The sequence below is a fragment of the Scaptodrosophila lebanonensis genome, unplaced genomic scaffold, assembly GCF_003285725.1.
Source record: "Scaptodrosophila lebanonensis strain 11010-0011.00,11010-0021.00 unplaced genomic scaffold, SlebRS2 tig00000024-arrow-pilon, whole genome shotgun sequence".
Lineage (NCBI taxonomy): Eukaryota > Metazoa > Arthropoda > Insecta > Diptera > Drosophilidae > Scaptodrosophila > Scaptodrosophila lebanonensis.
In genome coordinates this window covers 3,927,901-3,949,301 of record NW_022060538.1, presented here as the reverse complement: position 1 = coordinate 3,949,301, position 21,401 = coordinate 3,927,901, and the positions used below count along the sequence as shown (strand labels likewise).

The 21,401-nt window shown below is 37.6% G+C and overlaps 3 protein-coding genes across 3 annotated transcripts; 2 read left to right on the top strand and 1 right to left on the bottom strand.

Annotated features, from left to right (window-relative positions):
* Nucleotides 1–2,537: 2,537 nt before the first annotated feature.
* Nucleotides 2,538–3,332, top strand: LOC115621724 (putative hydroxypyruvate isomerase). The gene has a single exon (XM_030515438.1). It carries the CDS (start codon nucleotides 2,538–2,540, stop codon nucleotides 3,330–3,332), a length of 795 nt encoding a protein of 264 aa, XP_030371298.1.
* Nucleotides 3,333–10,591: 7,259 nt separating this feature from the next.
* LOC115621939 lies at nucleotides 10,592–12,155 on the bottom strand. Its single transcript, XM_030515785.1, has 2 exons — nucleotides 12,125–12,155; nucleotides 10,592–11,088 (listed from the first exon to the last, which is right to left on the bottom strand). Exons 1-2 carry the CDS (start codon nucleotides 12,153–12,155, stop codon nucleotides 10,592–10,594), a joined length of 528 nt encoding a protein of 175 aa, XP_030371645.1.
* A 2,829-nt stretch (nucleotides 12,156–14,984) lies between these two features.
* On the top strand, nucleotides 14,985–15,452 carry LOC115621937. Its single transcript, XM_030515784.1, has one exon. The coding sequence runs from the start codon at nucleotides 14,985–14,987 to the stop codon at nucleotides 15,450–15,452; it is 468 nt and encodes a 155-aa protein (XP_030371644.1).
* Nucleotides 15,453–21,401: the final 5,949 nt, after the last annotated feature.

Here is a 21,401-nt window from a genome sequence, read left to right as displayed (position 1 = left end):
AAAACTTCTTTTCACTTTTGCCTTGCGCTAGCTCATATTTTGGCTTCTGCATATACATATGTAATATTTCACTAATTTGTATCGCAATATATGCACTATAACAAAAAAAAAAGAAAAATGACTTCACCGAAAAAAAAAATCCAAACCATAAAATAAAAGAATATATAACTATATATGAAATGGGTGTCGTCTGCGCCCTTTTTAAGGTTAGGGGACGGACCCTTAGCCAAATTTTGTCGCAGCTTCAGCTTCAAGCCGAATCTTCCACGTAGACCCGTGGCTGGCCCGTTTGACGCAAGTTATTAATTCCCTTTTCGGTGGCCCGAGGTCAATGACTCCACTGGGTGAAATCTCATAAGCAGCTGACTCGGCACACTACGACCGAAACTAAAAATTGAACGGCACGCGGCGACTGTCGTATATAAAGGCCGACGGTGAACTGTCGCCTATTTCATCAGGGTGACGGAGTCGGTGCAGAGCTTTTCGGGGGGTAGGCTGCACTTGTTCTAATACTTCGAACAAAATAGCAATTGTGCTTGAAACTGCACTTGTGCTTGATTTTGCACTTGTGGTGCCAATTCTAAATATAAGAGAGCCTTGTTACAAACAAAAAAACCAAATATATATATGATGCCAATAACCTACCCTAACTGGAACAGCACCACAAATTATGTGAACTAATTCCCTCGGTTCCGGGTGGGCTTCTATTGCTTCATTCGCTCGCTCTAAATTAGAATTACATTCCTACTAATCAACACATATGGAAATGGTGCAAAAAAAAGCAAAAAGTCAACACTAACCTTGTAAAATTTGCAGGCAAGACACAGACCACTTACTGGTAAATACGGCGCTTGGACAGTGACCGAATAAATAATTATATCTCTGGGCCACGTTCACCACAATATTACTTTTAAACAATCTGATATAAGTTAAACTTTTCCACTTATAATCGAGCTAAGCGCGCACAACTGTTCACTTCAGGGGTCGAAACCAAAAAGGAAGAGCTTGACCAACATCGAAGAAAGGAAACCTTTGTTTGCGGGAATTCCTCCTTTCTTCCGTCCTTTGACAACGAGTGTCATACCAAAAGAAATTCTTGATGACGTTACCACTTTCACTATCCACCAGAGGGCGATAAATCCTACGAAATAGGAACAACCAAACAGAAGAGAACCAAAATAACTCCTTTGCCTACTTCTGGGCTCAAAAAAAAAAAAGAATTGAAAAGCGGTTATGCTGCGCGAGGCAAGCGCACTACAGCCAATCAAAATTCGTGATCACTGAAAATTCCATCGAAACTGTGCGTGAATTCATCAAAAATCAGCCGAAATCATCATTGAAATTGTTGGAAATGGAATTGAACATCTCCAAAACATCGATTTATCGCATTTTGACCGAACATTTGGGCTTACGAAAGGTGTGTGCACGGTTTGTTCCGCACAAATTGACTGACGACGAAAAATTGCTCGACGCTTGTGGCCGATTATTTGACCAAAAATCACATTTGAACCATTAACCACTCGCCGTATTCACCTGATATGGCACCGTGCGACTTCTACCTTTTCGGAAAAATGCATTTGCCCATGAAAGGAAAGCGTTATGCAGACGTAGAGGCCATTCAAAAGACTTGCATCGGCATACTGGCGGCCATACCGGCCAACGAGCTAAAACACTCGTTCGACATGCTTTAGGATCGTGCAAAAAGCTGTATTGAAGCAGAAGGAGACTATTTTGAATAAAATAAATTGATTTTGCCGAAAAACCCATTTGTTCTGTTTTTGTTTTTAAAAGTCCTGTTTACTTTGGAACACATCTTGTATATAAAAATAGAAGTAGAATAGACACCGAAACTGCTCAACCGATTTTGATCAAATTTTGTTGGCAAAATTCAAAATAGTGGCTGATCCTGTTTTTTTTTTTTTTTTTCGATTTTTGTCTGTTTCTCTATCTGTCCGTATGTACACCTGGTTCTAAATAAAATATCTGCTCGTATCTTGGTCACATGAGCATACTTTGGCCAGATCTAGCGAGACACAATATCTAACGGTATTGCAAAAAATTTCCGGGCCATGAATGATCGGAAGTACCTAAAAATTAAAAAGCGGTTTCTCATAAAACATTCACTTAAAAAATTGATTATTTATTAATATTATTAAAATTATAATATTAATCAACACATATATTTTTTTTAAAAGAAAATCAGCTTTTCCTTTTCTTATCTATGGTTTGAAAATTTATATTCAAAATTTTCAACCAACTGAATTTGTATATTTCTTTTATTATTAATATTGTTGTACGGATTAATTCATAATTTAAAGAAAGCACAGCCATTATTCGGATCTATTTACAAAGTTTCAATTTGAAAATCTTTTTTATATAATAAAGAGTAAATTGTCGCTATGAAGAAATTTTCATTTGTGTATTGTTCGAAACGTGATGCTTGTCTACATAAGCAAGCATTGCATATTTTGAATACTCGTTTAAAAAATATATGTATTCATAAAGTATTGTGTAGTCTGCTTGAACAAGCTCCTGAAATGACCCTAAGATTTGCAGCAAATTTAAATTTTCTATTCACCGAAGCATCTGCATCAATAGCAGAAAAGATTTGTAAGGCCCACAAACATGGATTTAAATCAGTTGAGATTCCATATCCTAAGAACGAAACTGAGGAAGTGGTGCAAGCAACGAACGACACCGGCATTTGTGTCTCTCTAATAAATATTTCTTTAAATACAACATGCGATGAGTTTAAGTTCGGAACCACTAGCATACCTGGAGCAGAAAAATTATTCGAAGAGCAATTAGACGAAACAATTCAAATTGCAAAACTTGTCCATTGTAAGAAAATACACTTGATGGCAGGCATTATAGGGAATGGACCGAGCAAAGAACACTTTAAAGTCTTTACTTCAAATCTTAAAATTGCAGCAGATAGCTTAAAACAGCATAATATGGTGGGACTTATTGAACCCATCAATAAATATGCCATACCGAATTATTTTTTAGATTCGTACGAAAAAGCCGCTGTAGCTATTCAAGAAGTTTGCAGTGATAACATAAAACTAATGATGGATTTCTATCATCTTCAGCATATAAGGGGGAATGTAACCAACGCCTTAGAGGAATATAAACCTAATATTGGACATTTTCAAATAGCACAAGTGCCAAGCCGCAACGAGCCTGATACACGCGGAGAACTTAATTTTGGGTATATATTTGAAATGCTTTCAGAGTTCGACTATGACGATTGGATTGGGTGTGAATATAAACCAAAGTCCACAACCACAGAAGGTCTTAAATGGATTTCCAAATATGGACTTAAGCTTTAAGCTTAGTATTTATGTATGAAGATGAAGCTAAGTTTAATATATAAAAAAAATATTCACATACAAAGTAAAAAAGACTAATTGAATGAAAACTGCTTGATAGATTGGTTTATTATTTCTCCCATTGGATTTACATAATGCGTTATCAACCTCCTAAGGTTAACTATATTTTGCTTTACATCATTAAAAGCATATTTGGTTGTCTACATTGTAGAGTAGGAAACATGTTTAAGCTTTAAGCGCATTTGGTCGAGCACAGTCAAGTAGTGAAGTAGATCTAGTTTTAGTTTGGTTTCAATATCGGAAAGTTCGCCAAAAACTCTGCAATTAATGTACTTTGTAACCATGTGCTTTTAGTTAAGAAAATATATATACATATTCTAATATTAAAGTTGAAGTTTGTGATCTTGATTCAAGAACAAATGCAACAAATGATGACAAAAGTAATTTAAAATATGTTTTTGCTTCCTGCAGGGACTTGGGCATCTAAGTGGCTTTCCCATCAATTTTGATGCCTTGAAATATTTTCCGTTATATGTATTTCAAAATGCTTCTCTACTCGTTAAGCCTTTTCCCCAAACAATGTATATGCATACAATTGTTTTCAATTGAGAGCTTTGCCAGTTGCACAACAAACGGAAAGAGCAAGATCTACATAACAATAGTCTTAGTGAAAATATTTACCAAACAGTCCAATGCGGTGCTTCGACAAAAAGGCAATTTCATGAACAATACGAGTACAATCGAACTAAATGCAATAACCAAATTCAAGTTGGAAATGTGACGGAAATTGAAACCGAAGGCGTTGAAGTGATTTCGTCTCGCAAAAATTCAATTGCAAGACCCTAAAAAATACGTATATGCAGAGGCAGCTATGTATATATGTATTGTATTGCATTGCTTGACGAAACATGGCAGGCATGCAAAGTTGTTGCAGTTGTTGTTGTCAGTCAGTGGTTCATGGCATACGCGACACTTTCTGTAATTTTGCCGCTGGCCTCGCCTTCATACAATTTTTCCGCTGCATGCAATTTTAATGCGATTTTGGATTTGATTTGTAACCAAAAATAAGCCAAACAAACTTTTCTTTTTGGCAATACCACATAAAGTGGTTGTTAGTGTAGTTGTTGTGTGTGTGGCGCTTGTTAAGTGCAAATATAAATTCAACGGCGCCATAAAATACGAGTGCGGCATTGCCTGAACTCAGTCGGTTGTGAGGGTTGTGTGATGGTTGGGGGTGGGGCAGCAAATATTTATTTGTTGCAGCGCACAAATTTCATGCTGCATACTTTCATGCGCCGCTGCAACACAATGTAGCTCTCGACGACGCGGCCACATAAAACCTTCCGTTGCCATTCAAGTGGAAAAGTTTAAGCCAACTTTACAGTGCCGCTCAGCTCCCTGGCAGCCGCCACTCTTTTCGAACAATTCGAGCGCAAAATGCGAACCCGCTTGCGTTCTTAAAATCATTCAAAAGACGGCAGCGAAAGAAGTGTGAATAGGGTTGTGGGAGTTACGATGGCGCTGTATTGGTGTGGGTGTTGGTGCTGGTGCTGTGACGGCTGCGGTCGAGCCATTGGGCTACCCCAACAGCGATGCTTCAGTTGACTTGTGTAGTGGCTGTCACCGCAAATTTCTGTAGCTGCGGCAAAGCATGCCACGCTCTAAACTACTTGAGCGCCACTCGGCGATGTCGCCATCCTCCCTTCCCTGTGCGTTGTTGGCAGCGTCGTTTAAAAATGCCAATTATGGGCCTTGTCGGGGCTGCTGTTGGCCACTCGAAAGGAAATGCTGTGAAAATTATAAGTTTTTCCTCCAACTGCAGCATACTTTTTTGCGCCACGCATTAAGTATGCGCAGGGTTGCCCTTTTAAAATAATTGACAGGCCCAATATTACACAAATTTAAGTAATAATATAAATAATTATAATCAAACCTTAATAAATATTTATAAATATATATAATAGCTGGCCGTTTGGCAAATAAATTTCCCCCACCGAATCGGATTCGTTATTAGACATTTTTGTTATTTCTATAGGCTTTGTTCTATGTATTGTAAGTTTTTCATATAAAGCTTGTATTATACATCTTCTATTGCTATCAATTTGAATTAAGAGACTGATGAAAATAAATTTTACCAAATTATAGTTATATATATTATATATAGGCATTATAGTTAAGGAAAAATTATAAATATTTATATTGTATATGGAAATAGGTACAAGAATTACAAACAACTCTTCGAAAAAGGTAGCTACTTTTTAAATTTTTTTTAGATTAGACTCGAGTTTTGGGCTTATGAAATATTAAACAGCTGAGCTGCGTATAAAGTGTTTATTTTAATGATGCAGGAGGACCCATCGAGTGGTTTTATTTGTTGAAACTTTTTATTTCTATGAGTGAAATTTATAAGCTGCGAGGGTGAGCAAGCAGACTTCGAGATCAAAACAGGCCAGCAAAAGGCACATGTTATATATCACTCACTAAAAGTGTTAATAAAAAAAGTAAGTTAATTGAAATGGTGTTTTTTTTTTTAATTTGTAGTATGGTTTTGTAATGTGAAAGGGAACATCATCAGAAGTAAAAGCGTGGTCGGCGACGGCGTAAATGTCTGAACGACGGCCAAAAACTACCTCATTTGCTCTTTTACTGGCTGAGTTAGGTTTGCGGCTTACTTTATGTGACGACTTGCAATCTTTCACTCGGCACGTCGTCCACTCCTGGACAGCAACTTAATTTACGTTTTTGCGCCACAAACGCAAAACTTAATTAAAGTAACAACATGGTATACGCTGTGCGTTGGGTTAGCTGCAAAAGTGGACGACAGGCCACAAGGTAGGCAGACGTGCAACAAACAGCAAACGGAAGTTGTGCCGTTAGCTGCCCACCACTCCAACGTGGACGACTGTTGGACAGTGGTGCTGCCTTACGTGCACTGCTGGTCAAAGTTCAACGGTAGCATTCACTTTATGGTGCAAAATTTAAGTTCGCATAAAATGTGAGTCCTACAGCACTTGAAATAACTTGCACAACTCTTGCCCAAAATGGCAGCAAAGCCGCAAAACAATTGCAAACTCAATTAAATCTGAGCACCGCAGCGTCAGAGCGCTGGCCCTTAGCTACAGAGAAAACTCAGAGACCCAAAACTCACACCAAGACCCGAACTATGACAACTGAGGCTGCCGAGTATGTTGTCTGTGTTGGCGAGACAACGATGGTGTCTTTGGAGGACGCTTCCAATGTGTTGGTCAGTAGGTTTATGTGTATCCCAACATTCGTGATTAAGAAAATGAAATTTCCAAAAAATTTAAGAAAAAATGAACAAAATAGTAAAGATAGTATATATTTGTATACATAATATTATGAAATATTTTTTTTTTAATTTTTCAGAAATTTCACTATTTTATTTCACAATATTATTATTTAATTTTTTAGAAATTTCACTATCTTATTTCAAAATATTATTATTCAATTTTTCAGAAATTTCACAATTTAATTAAAGATTTGCCAGCGCTTAGGTACTTGGTATGAGAATCGCAGAGGAGGGCGGTCACAATATTTTTATTTAATTTTTCAGAAATTTCACTATTTAATTTTTTAGAAATTTCACTACTTAATTTCACAATAATATTATTTAATTTTTCAGAAATTTCACAATTTAATTCCCGATTTGCCATCGCTTAGGTACTTGGTATGAGAATCGCAGAGGAGGGCGGTCACAATATTTTTTTTGTAATTTATCAGAAATAATTATTAGTAGTTCCTTTAGAAACTTATGAGAGTGTCAAAACAGAAATAGTATATTGAAAATATGCTTATAATTGTAAGCAAAAATAATGAGCCCATTAAAGACTGGCAAGACCTGCTAGTTTTAAGTGTTGAAAGAAATATCAAAAAAATATTTACTTCGATAATGCCAAGCTCCGTTTCTATTAAAAGTTTCCGATAGTTGATATTTTGTAATGCAAATATTAGGAAAGCCAAGCTAGATGTCGTATATTGATGACAATCTTTGGTTCAAAAATATTTTGAATGTCACTTATTTAAAAAATATACTGATTCAGTATCAGAAGGTACTCATAATGAGAGAGTAGTTTCAGTTGATTGGGCATCAAAAAATCTTGTAATACAAGAAATGAAATTTGGGAGAAAAGTAGTCTTAAAACATAACATGTTTCGAAACCAGACTGTTTTTGATTTAGGTTACTTGGCCTCACTTACAGCAAAGATATTTTTTTAGCTATTATTTGAAAACATTACTTTCAATGGTCAGAAGTCAAACAAATAGTAATAGTACTCCGGAAAGCAAATATGCAAGTGGAGTTGAACAGTTATATGGCATCCAATAAAATATTTGTGAACTTGGTAGGAAGTTCGTATAAACTCGAAATGTGCTGGATAACACACGACAAAAGAGACTTTAAAAATTCCTTGTTGCCGTTTCAGTGCAAAACTTGTGCAGGATTAATGGACAGAGCCCAGGCGCAGTCAAGCTAGGCGAGCAATTAAAATGCAACAACAGCAAGAACACCAGCAGCAGCAGTAGCAGCAGCAGGAACAGCAAATGCAGCACGAGTGGGAGCAGTTGAAACAGCGGTTGTACGGAAATGGAGCAGAAAAATTGCTGTTACTTGGCAGCGTTTAAATTTCGCATGTGTGACAGGGCAGCGATGGTCATACAAGCTATGGCCACGTACTTTAAAAGTGGCTACCAAACAATAACAACAGCAACGCACAGCTTGCAACCATTGGCATAGCAGTGAGCTTCACACCCTGATCGCCCTCAGCCCCCTGTCCTGGCGTCCGTATCGTCCTTGTTGTCGTCGTCGCCGGCATCGTCGGCATCGTGAGCGTCGTTGTAGTTTTTGTCCGCAATAGCCAAAGACAAATAATGCAATTTCCTGACTAACTCATTTGGGGGTTGACTTCACCAGTAGTGTGGCAGTTTGCTGCACTCTCGTATCACTGACACTTTGCATCATGAGTGTATGTGTGTGTGCGAGTGTGTGTGTTTGTGTGAGTGTGTTTGCGTGCGTGTAAATAGTGAATGGCGTTGCCCGGCAAGCTCTTTTAACTATGTCGCACTCAGACATTTATTACCTAGGCAATCGAGTTTCCGGAAATGCTCAGCGGGCTTAGACAATTTAAGAGATCGAGAATTTTATAGTGTCTTGTGAAGAAGAGAAAGAAAGAGGGAGAGAGAGAAAGAGAGAGAGAGAGAGAGAGAGAGAGAGAGAGAAAAAGAGACCACTAGAAAAGGAAACAATATCAGACAAATCTCAGATATATTGTACAACTGATAGTAATGGAAGCATAAGAATAGCTAATGAATGCTTAAAAGGAAGCAACTGAAATAAGAGGAGAATTTAGAGTTGCTGTCAACAAATAGTACTCAGAAGTAGACTATCTGTTCTTCTCTTAGATTTAGCAACTGGTTTAAATATAGGAATAAGGTAAGAACATCTAAGCTGCTCTGGTTATAATCGGTCAAAAATGATTTATAAATACATATTCCAATAACTTCTACTTATGTCTGCCCTTACGTTATACATATGTCCACTGAACTTTATAAAAATTAATCATAAAATGTATAAATCACAGATAGATTGTACAATTGATAGTAATGGATGCATAAGAAAGCTAATGAACGCTTAAAAGATAGCAACCAAAATAAGTAAGATATAGAGTTGTTGTACCCAGAAGAAGGCTCTCTGTTCTTGTCTTATATTTAGCAACTGGTTTAAGTAAAGAACAAAGTATCAAAAAAAAAAAAAAAAAAAAAAAATCATCTAAGCTGCTCTAATTATAATCGGCCAAGAATGTTTCATAGATATACATATGCCAATAACTTCTACTTATTTCTGCCCTTACTGTTATACATTTGTCCATCGAACTTTATAAAAATTAATCATAAAATGTATAACAAAGCAACATTTACTTTCCAAAAATGTTCCAAAAATGCATTCCTAAAAAATTGTGGAGTATTCGGCTAGTTTTCTTAGGGAATGCCTCTGAGCGGGGGAAGATTTATAGGGAAAATTTTAGAAGTCAAATAAAAACAAATATGTAATAAGTATAATGATATCTTAAGGGACAATAATAGTGTTCGCTGATATAACAAATCTAATGGCAGCTGCCCAAGTATGTACCTGCTGTTTAAGATTGTATTCCACCGGTTCGACTTTTTCTTCAAATAAATTGAATGCACATGACCTGAAATAAGTAACGTCTAAAATTCTTAGCATTGCAATAGATTCTTGTCCCCCACTAGCCGGTGCCCAATAAAGTTCTTTCATCTCTGGGGGGGACTGCAATCACTGTGACCAGTGGCAGTGTTGCCATCGTTTCATGTTGCCTGTGGTTGCAAGACTAATGCGCTTCCACATCGAACTTTAAACTCATTTTTAACTTGTGGCTGAAAATGGGCGAACGACATACGCACAATCGCAAACGCAATCCAACAGCCACAAACACACTCACACACACACACACACACACATACTTTCGCAACTAGAGTTCAGTTTCATATGTCCTCTGACCGAGTATGTCTTGCATGCACTGTGTTTGTGCTCTGTAATTTGGAAGGGCATGTTGTTTGTTTTGCACCAAAATTTGTGGTGACAATTGTTTTGGAGCGACGTCGGCGACGACGACTATACACATGCGCACCCACACCCACACCCACACCTACACCCGCATATATATGTGTGTATATACGTGTATATATGGAGTGTGGCATCCACACGATGATGGCTGTTGCTTTGCAATTTCTTGCCAAAGTTTGCGCTTCTTGCATTGAAGTTTGTGCTGCCCTGTAATTTTGGTTTTGTTGCATGTTGCAGTGTGGGATGCCCAACCAATCTGTATTGTGACAAAACAAGATTTATTGTTTATTGATTTCACTGGCACGCGGTTGTTGTTATTGCTTACAATTGTGATTCTTAAATTTATGAGCAATTCAACGGCTCATCTCTATATATGTATATGTATTTATTTGGCTCCTTGAATATAATGACAATTCATAAATTAATTATTTTTCAATCAATTCAAAGTCAATTAAAGTTCAAGTCAAGCACTTTTTGATTAAAAATAGGGAAATACAAAGACGTATTACGCTTTGATTAAATGTAATAATTGAATGCTTGAATATAATCAGCCTGATTAAAATTCCTGACACTTGGGCTATTTTTCAGTCTGAACATTATCAATTCTGATATGTTAGATTAAATCTTGGCACTAGAAAATTTGATAAAAGTATTTTATTATTCGGTTACGCAGTCGCGTATGGTGCGCCATTCGTCCCATTCGAAACAGCCCATGTAGCCATCCTTCTCGACAAATGCTTTTCCAGACTCACAGGACAGCTCAATTGGGTCGGCACCCTCTTCTACGCATAACCAGAAATTTCCAATTGTCTTGCTGGGCTGCGGTTGATACAAATTAGCTCCCTCGCAGGGTCCCACTGTGATATCTTCGTTAACACAATTGGGACTCATTTCGTCAGCAGGTATGCAACCGGCAACGGTGCCATTATTTACAAAATAGGTATTCTTATCGCAGGACAAGGACTGCTTTTCACCATTGTAGCAGAAATTGAACTGATTTATGTCTGGATCGGCCCAAGCTTCGTTTTCCGACAAGCAGCCAGCAACTCCAGCCTCAGTGGTGATGCTTATCCCGGCGGTCGAAGTGATGTCGCTAGTACTCTGGGCCCAGATGTTGCCGGTCAAACCCAATAGACAGACGAGTGCTAGCAAGCCTGAAATATAATAATTTTAATTAAATTGTTTTAGCTTCACCCTGACTGCTCAATCTTCTCCAGCTTTCTCCGCTATATTTTCGCCCGTTTTCGGTTCTACAAATCCCCATAATCGGTAATGATTCACTAATCATCAACTCTTTTTGATAAGCACAATTGAAAGTACCTTTCAAGATATTATTTTGATTATGCTTCTTAGACTTTCTAACTAACGTGCTTGTCTCAGAAACAAAAAACGAACGGATGGCTTTATATCCTATTTCTGCTATAATTAGGAAAAACTTAACAAATTGAAAAAAATTCTGCTATCTCTCATTATATTTTTCACGCAATCGATGAAGACATTTCCACATTGAGGCAAATCTAGTCTACTTTTTTCTCTCCATTTCTCCACTCAAGATTGTCCACAATTTCAAAACAACACTAACAAACTGTGTTTTATTCATATAGTTGTATATGTATATTTTATAATAAATTTCAACAGGTATACTATACTTCATATTTTGTGTTATGTGGATATAGAATGAACTTTTGACTTTTTATCCTATTTAAGTACTATCATTACTAATACAATGATTATTAATGTTTTATTTTTTGGGTGTGGGGTATTGTTTCTGTAAGTTTTCATTTATATTATTATTCGAAATTGCTTGATAGTTAAATATTGTTTTTGAAATATGTATGATTGACATGCTGTTCAAGATCAATTTTTCCAATGGTGACTCTGTTATTTGTGCTGAACACTTATAGCGTAGGCTCAAAAATATTTCATATAGTAAATAAAGAGCTCTTAAAGGCATAGCATATTGTTAGCAATTTCTCTTGTTACTCCAAATTGTTCAAAAAATTTTATACACTTTGTATGCTACCGAGTTTTTATCACACACCTTTTGCCATGTTATTATGCTTTAACTGAACTTTCACTAAATTGAACAAAACCTTTCGCAGGCGTTACCAAAACAGACTAAATTGGATCTAAGCATGGCCCAATGAATTTATAACTTCTAGAGAATCAAATAAAAGACTTATCACCTACCCGCAAGTGCCTCAATATCTTTCCAATTCATTTCGATAAAGCTCTCAGATGCGTTTCCCAAAGGCCTCAGCGGGTTCGCTTATCAGAAGTGCGTTGCCAAAGTTACGCAGATAAGCGTTCATTAAATACAAATCAGCGCGTCTCCGCCTTAATTTTGATTTCGTTTTTTTTTTAATTGCTGTTTTATTATCTAGCCATATCACTGAAGTGTTTCTAGCAAAACGGAATTTGTTTATTTGTACGGTGCGTTCTTGGAATTGAAAAAAATGAGCTAAAGCATCTTCGGCGAGTACGCATATGCTAGGCTTAAAGTTTTAATTGAATTCCAGTGCCAGGCCAGACATTGATGGCAAGTCTATTGCAATTTATGTCGATTATGTTGTCAACTTTCGCAGACAACGGAGCGTGCGATCCTAAAAGTTTGCCTATTTAAACTTGGGGCGTAAATAGTCTGTGAAAGGAGGACAGCTAAGAAAAGGTAAGTCGACAAAAACTGTGGCTAAATTGACAACGTGTCTTAAGAGCAACAGCAACAGCAACAACAACAATGGCAACACTGGCAACAATGGAAGCAATGCACTGACTCTTGTTGAACTTTTACGGGTCACAAAGTGCGATTTGCCTTCCCCACGGCACAGGTGTACGAGTATGAGAAACTTTAGGCCGTGCTGTAAGCCAAATCAATAGGAACTTTGGACGCGGCTGAAACAGCTGCTCTTTGGCGGCCCTATTCACAGACACAAAAAGATGAGGTTTGTGCATTTGTCATACGACTTGTAATTGAGTTCTGCCCTGTTGTTGCAGCAAATATTTCTAATAAATTTTCCCATTGAAAGGCAATTAATGTTTATGGTATCTTTATGATAAGACAAACAGTCTGATACGTATTTGTTCTTCTACTTATTTGTCTTGCGAGCAGTAGTCAGCATTGAATATTATTAGTTTGTGAAGTCTGATTCACAGGCTTGTGTGAAATATTGCGAGGGAAGATAATAATTGGAACTGTTGTAAGAACATGCATTTACAGGAAGGCACAAAAGCATCTGTGATACAACTAAGTGATTCATTCTTCTCAATGAATGTTTATAGTGGTTACTAAAGGAGTGCTTGAGAAGTATTTCTTCTGCTTCACTACAGAGCCAGCATTAGTTCAATAATACTGAATAAATAAAAATACTGAAGATGAGAAAGATTATAAGAAAGCCACATGCAGATATAAAGCTCTATATTTGTAATGATTAATTAACACAGGAGACAATACATTCTGAAGTGTTTTGCCTTAAACATTATCATTCTTTAAAAGTGAACGATGATGGTTGCAGATAAAATAAATTAAAACAGCGTTTGTAATATGCCAAAATTTCGTGTGTATGTATTTTCTAAGACCAATTCTTTTATATATGAACTTGCTTACACATACATACATATATACTTTAACATGAATTTTATATCTTTATGGGCCAGGTACCCATATACACACATAGACACAATATTGTTGTAAATGTATTCAATTGGAACTATATTTAAGAATTGTGCCCGCTCATTCTAGCCTTCTTTTCATGTTTTGTCTAGAGCAAAAGAGAATTGTGGCCAAATTTTTAATTTATTATTAATTTTTTGTACTCGTCTGTCTAGTTTTAGACTAGATAGAATCTGTCTATATCTATATTTCTATAGCTAAGATTGATTTGCTTAAGAGCTGTACCAATTATAGAATACAACTCTTGATAGCTTATGAAATGTATTCTGTGAATTCCATTGTAGAATAAAAAGGACTTATTCTCTCTGATAATAAGATATTGATTTGCAATTGATAATGAATATGGTTGTTCATTTTTTTATTCTTTAAAATGTAATGAATTAGCTTTTAATATATTCAAAGCTTCCTTTCTCTGATCAGTTAAATAAATTTTATTGTTAAAATGTATGCTTGTAAGTCAATTTTAACTCTAATTACACTTGGTCGTGATTCGGGGCATAGCTAGCCGAATGGCAAATAAATTCCTCTTTTAAAAAAAATAAAAATATGTGTAAATGTGTAAATAAAGGGATTTAATCTACATATATTCCTACAAGTAGTTGGCAGAATCTTGAGACTTTGAATTAAACTTGCGTGTTCACAGTTTTTTAAATGAATATACCTATTTCTATTTTACTTTTTCAAACTTCTACTAGTAGTTTCTATTTCTATAAATAATCGAAAAGTGTAGAACAGCCCAGTAATTGTATTCAAAAATAGACACATAAAATATTCTATGAGCTATCTAATCAAATGAATTGGCACACGATTGGCACGAAAACAAAAGACCCGCTGCATGAACTCAAATGGTGAGTCTGCCTCATGGCGACGTCATGAGTTTATTTCAGTTCCGAACTTTAGAGTAATAATAGCGAAATGGTACGGTCATGATAAGACTCCCACACATAAGTACCTGTATGGCTAGAATCGGTATAAAAACCGATGCCAATGGGAACACATCAATCAGTCAGTCAGTCCATTTTGGTGCGTGCAGCGAAAGTCAAAGTCATAAAATAGTTGTGATATACTTATATACTATTGTTATATTATAACAGAGTCCTAAAAGGAGTGCAATAAAAAAAAAAAAACAAAACTATACAAAAACTAACGGATAAACTGAATACAAGTTATTAATAAACATAAATAAATAAAATGGCGAGCCTGATGAAATTATTTATGAAATATAAATGCAATATATATATCTCGCTGCTGTCTCTGCCACTGTTGCAGCTGCCAGCGCCAGCAGCAGGAACACTTCTTGCCACCAGCATTGACAGCAGCAAAAACAAAAGCAACAACAACGACAACAACAACAACAACAGCAGCAACTACAGCTACAAAATGAACACAGAATGCAAACATCCCACGGACATGTGGGGCGATCCGAATCCCAACATATTCTACGTTTGCAATGCGGCCGACCAAACGCCATTGCAACTACACTGCCCGGAGGGACGTGGATTTTTCGATGGCCTCGGCTTTAAGGGCTGTCTGCCATACGCGCATTGGCCTGCCTGCAGGCCCACGGCGGCCCAAGCGGCCGCACTGCTGGAGGTCGGCTGTGACAGCCCCAATCGCAGCCCCAGCTCCAGCGCCGACAACGATGGCGTTGATGATGACGATGCACACTTGCAACAGCCTTGGGCCACGTTGGATCCCAATAAATTCTACATGTGTCCGGGCATTGCGGCCACACCATTGCTGCTCAACTGTGCCGGGGGCAAGGGTTTCGTGCAAACGTCGGATATTGTGGGCTGTGCCGATTGGCTGCTCTGGCGCCAACACATGCAGTGCGAGAAATACTATTAAGTGGGTGGATAGGTGGGTGGCTGGGTGATGAAGCATTCGATGTGCTTGAACGCAGACTAAAATGCAGCAACAACAAATAGAGTATTTGCAACAACAACCAACTCGAATGTAATAATTTATTGTTTACCTTAGTTACATAGAATTATTTACCTATCGTAAGGCATGAGCCGCATAATCTGTCGTTGAATTGACAACACTAAGTATAAATAGAAATACAAAATGAAAATAAAGTAAAAATGAAATCTTTGTTTCATTGTGCAAATAATTGCAGCTCCAGACGGTTTGTTCATTTATAATTAAAATGGGAAAGTGTGCTGAAATTGAAACAACAAACTCATTAACCCAGAATTTGATAGCAAAGGCACAAGCTTCTTTTAAGATAAATCAAGTACTGAGAAGGTAAACATACATTTTTGTTCAACCGTAAAAAATCAGGAAATAGCTTTAATATTTAGGAAAAACTTATCTTTCAACTTAGACCAACTTTTGTCAGATTTAGACCAATTTAAGATCGAAAACTTTTTGATTTGTGTACGAAACGAAAATGTTTTTAAAACTGAGAAAGATTTGGTGTACGCAGAGAGTAAGAGGAAACTAAGCCAATGTAAGAAGTTTATTGTTTTTTCAAAATATCAGTTAAAAGGCTAGAATTTTAAATGCGTTCTAGTTTCGTTTGAATTTAAATTGTCAGCGAGTACATTTGCTCTAGTTTCAAGAGAAATTTCTGCAATTTTTGTTTCACATTGTAGTTAGACATTTTATCTACCAAGTACTTCTTATCTATTTAGTCACAGATACCTGTGTCATTTAAGATAAATAAGTGATTTTACAAAACACCATTTGTAAACCATATGACCGATAATATGTTGGCTAAAAGAGAGAGTGCCTGCCTACATACAAAGAATTTGATTTCGTTTTACAAAATTAGCTGAAAGTTTTCAGCAAGCTGTAGGTTGCACAGAATTAGAATTGGATAATACGCATAAGTTAATAGAAATAGATTTTAAATCATCAACTTAACTTATAACTTATATCGATTTTTCAAAAACAAATATCGCTGCGTTAGATTTAATTTGGTTTTGTCTTTTGTTGAGCAACTAAAGAATGGCCGATGCTGCTAGAGTTTTTGCTAGTCCCCTAACGCAGCCGATTAGTGTACTCGTGTGAGCTATCTGTACTCAATGCTTATCAAAGAGTTTGAGAATTGGATTTCTTGTGCGGCTCTTCCTACAACATTTTCGAAGATAAGCGAACGTGTGCCGATTAGCGTCCTCGTTTCAAGGCATTCGGCCAAGGTCATTGGGTTGGTCATTAAGTGCAGCAAAGAAGTGGTTACGTCCTTTTGGGGCCATTATCCTAACCAAGTTGTTGGGCAACAAGATCGGCAAGCCCGATATTTGGGTAGCTTTGCCACTGGATTGTCTACCTTACCTATTTATCTGAATAACACCTGCATATAAAGCTGGGATCTAGAATTTTAAAAAATGCGTAATTTTGTGTAATGTCATCATTTCGGTTATCAAAAGATCTTTGCCAGCACAGAGTGATTTCCCAAATTAAAAATAACTTTACGTTATTTCTATTACTTATCTATGATTTTCAGACAATTGCACTCGGAATTAAATTGTTTCGCTATTTAAAGCCCATTGCTTATCTAGAAAATAATGCTGTCATGTTTATTTCTGGTCAATTATTTGCAAGTATAAATTGAAGCAACAGCAATCGTGATGGCCGAGGCATGCGAAGAGTAAGTAAAGCAACATGCACCGGAGATACCCTTAGAGCGTTTCCAAACAAATGGGGACTGTAAAAGAGCCATAGACCGTTGCCTGTCTTTTGTTCTTGTATTTTATGCGGCATTCTTTCGATGGCGTTGAATGATGCGGCTGCCAAGGTAGCTCTCACTCATAATGCTGGCAGACCTTTTATGTGGCATTGCCTCTTGCGTGTTGCATGCTGTGGTCGGACAGCATGCCGGCGGACCCAGGCTCGACCCCTGTTCGTCGCCTGACAAGCGCTTTGATGCGCCTTTTTTACTTTGTCATCCTTTATGTGCATGCAGTTTTCTATGCAAGCGACCCTTAACCACTTTTTTTTGCATGTGTGTGTGTGTATCTGTGTGCATGTGTTTTACAGTTTCATTTACAGTTATGAGCGAACAGCCATATAACATGGCTCAGGTATGGGCCACGTAAACGTGCAGTCAGTACAATATGTATAAAAAAAATGTGCTTTATCGGAAATTACATTTTGCTTTGAGATCGTCCAGCTGCAGGAAATTACTGTCGATGGTGGCAGGCGGCAGGCGGAAGGTGATGGGTGGCAGCTGGCCCAAGGACTTTCATGCACATATACATGCTTTAAAACATAAATCCTGAATTTGCACAGCCTCATGTGTTCGACAGGGGGTCGGGGTGCCATTAATCAGAGCCCAAGAGCAATGGCAGTACTACGTATACGTAATTTTAATTACGCCATACGATAAGAGTGTTAAGTGTTTAGTTGAAATCATTGGCATACAAAGAACGAAATTCAGCCAGACAAGCTCTGATTTAATTAAATGTTGTGCACAATTCAATTGAAGCGCCTTCCTGTGAAGCATCCGAGTTACCGGACCATCTTTTATCAGCACTTGCAATCAGTAAAATAATTACCCAATCGCCAATTGTGAGACCCTTGAAGCTGGCAAACGATCTGACAATGAAAATGGCATCAGTTGCGCAACGGGTGGGTGCATTGTGGGTGGCCGGGAAGGCACACTAAGTGGTCGTGGCACAAGAATCACGTTAAATTGCGCATTATTTTTGTTTGGATTTATTTTTATACATTTTATTGTATCCCACTAACCGTTATTGAGATTTATTGCGCTGGTCAAGCGGACCGGAGACGGTAGACCTGCTGTGTTGGGGTGATTACTGTGGCAGTAACTGAGTAGATATTTTAAATGTGTGCTGGTTGGCTGTGCAAAGGTGAATGTTAAATTTATGGAAAATATAAAGTAATGGAGATGTAAATGAAAAAGTGCTCTCGTCACACCTAAGGGGATACTATGAAATATGCATATATAAGCTACTTTTTCTAAAGAATGCTATCAAACATTACAGACGCTTTAAAACTGCAAGTAATTTTTAAAGTCATGAATCATATACTCAGGAACGAACTCACATTTTGGGGGCTTCTGTTGGCTCGTTGAGGTATACCAGCCTCCATTTTATTATTAGTATTTCATATAACTAGAGAGCTTTCTCATCACAAAAATAGAGCCATTTTCGAAGGCAAATATGGGCGTTCGCTTATTTCTCTAGAGCTACAATTTAAGTTCAATTATCTTTTTAATGTCACAATTTAAATAAAATGAATGAAGTTGAAGAACACATCCCAGACTTATCTGGTACAAGGTACGTTTTTGAAAAGCCCCCGTATCGAGTTCTCAAAACGTTTCCCATTTTCGGAATGTGGAATAGGCGAAATATAAAGGAGCAAATATATTTTGAGAAAAACATTTTAAAGCTAGCAAGAACACATCCTATACATATCTAGTGTTAAGTATGTTTTGAAAAGCACCCGCTTGGAATTCCCGAAACCTTGGGAATTTTCGGAATGTGAAACAGGCTTTGGATACCATTGAGTATAACAATTAAACTGTTGAAGTAAAGAAAATCTTTCATCTTTAATTTCGCTTAATCTGATTACTTCCACGGCAGTATGCTGGCAGCTTTTTAATTAATTGATTCATCAGAAAAGTCTGATTAAGTCACAAGCAGCCCTGAAAACTTTGCCGGCGTGCTGTGGACAACTTTCTCATGCAAAAGCCGAGCTGGACTGGCCTGACTTGGCCTAGCATCGCTTCATCAATGAGTACGACGCCATGGAGTCAGACATAACCACAGGACAATTCAATTAGTAGTTCGGGGAACAGGTTGCTGACAAACAAGTACTTTGTAAATGACAGACTAGTGCGTCTGTGTGTGTGTGTGTGTGTGTGAGAGATTCTGTGTAGGTGTAAGTAAGCTGGCTCATTTGACACCATGAAATTGAGTGAGTGGCCAACGCCACAGTTGCCGCCGCAGGACTTGGTGCTCTGCTCCTGTTTCCGTCCCTATATCTTTCCAATCGAAGGCACCAGCACACAATTTGTGTGCTGAATAAATGAAAGGACGTATATGAGTTATCATTTCAGGCACGATGATTTATGCAGTCGACAGTCGGCAGGAGATGTCGATCTACCCTATCTCTATATACTTGTATAAGGTCGAATGCAGTTAAAGGCGCTGAGGCGGCAGAAACTTGCATGCCATGTGGCTGTTGAGATAAAAATTAATTGGCAAGTGCAGTGCGCAAATAAATTGCATGGCCAGGCTGACACACGTACATACACACTACCACATACACGTATAACTGTACAATCACACACAAGCACACACACACATATTTCTCCAGTTGGCGTGCCTTGCTTTTAATGTAAATGTGACAAATGTTTTACAGCTGGCTGCATCGACTCTTGTTGACTCTGAGCAAACACCTGTAAATGGGTTTATGCCATGGCACACACACACACACACACACTCACACACACACACACACACACACACACACACACACACACACACACACACATAAAGTCGGGCACTCTCACATCGGCTTGTTTGCATTTTACGCATATTTTCCCCTCAACGCTGCTGGCCTTGGCAAAATGTGGCAGGGCCCCTGATGCATTGGCTAATCATTTGCTGCAATGTTAGTTCTTGTTGTTTTTCCATATGGGATTTACACGTATAGTGCCACCCCATGTAAATACGTGTGTGTGTGTGTGTGTGTGTGTGTGTGTCTGTTTAGAGTGCTGTTAATTAATTGCAGCTTTAAGCAGCGTCATCTTTAAAGGTTAGACTGACAATTTTTATGCAGCTTGTTTCGCAGCATCAAATAGTATATCGCCACGGATCAATAATGTGGCGCCTGCGGTAATGCTGGCGCAATCAAGCGACCGGATGGCAACACGGACGGGTGGTCCTACCATTGAGGTCCTGCCGCTCGGCTTTGGGCCAATCAATGCGCCTTATCGCTGCTCATGCAGACGCGCACACATCCGCCCACTGTTCCCACACAAGCGGTGTGTCTTTGGCTTTTCAACAAAATACATATACATACAAGTATAGTATATATTTATATATGTATGTATATATGTAGATATGGAAAGTATCTAACGATATAAGTAGTGGGAAAGTCTGAAACCTGTAGTACATTCAGATTATACTTAATTTTCACAATAACTGCTTAAAATGGAAACACCAGAAATGAAATAAAATTTGCGGAAACTAAATGTAAAATATTCTAAGAAAAAACTTAAAACTATTCTAAAAATATTGAAACTCTTGTCTAATGTTTGTTACTAATTTTTTGTAAGGCAGAAATAATAGTTCCATAGAAACGGAAAAACAACATTTGAGGATTGCGTTCAGAGCAGTTGCTATAAGTATCACCCTAATGGATGATAGATAGATGATTCTATAATTGTGCTTGCTCAGTTTTCAAATGCCTCTCACAGCTGCAAATAGTTTATTGAATTTCAAATATGTCCAGAATAAAAAGTTGTTTCAAGAGTATGCCAATAAGAACTCTGCACTAAAATGTAGAATATAATTTTCATATAACAAACGTTGTTGGGATTCACTTTTTACCGCAAATTATTTGCAAGCCTTCATTTCGATACGTAACAGGTACTTTGTGGGCTACCGATTATAAGTTGAATGAGATCAACTTATCCTCATTGCTTGACATTTGTCTTGAAAGCAGTTTCATCGTGCATGGGTTCGTATATCTTGTACATTGGGGCTTCATGTTACAGGCCACCGTTTATCCCGTCAATCTGGCTTTTTTTCCAATCAAAATTTGTCATCACTGTCATACTTGCGAGTGTGCGCGCTCCTTGCATGTCAGTGTACAGGCGCT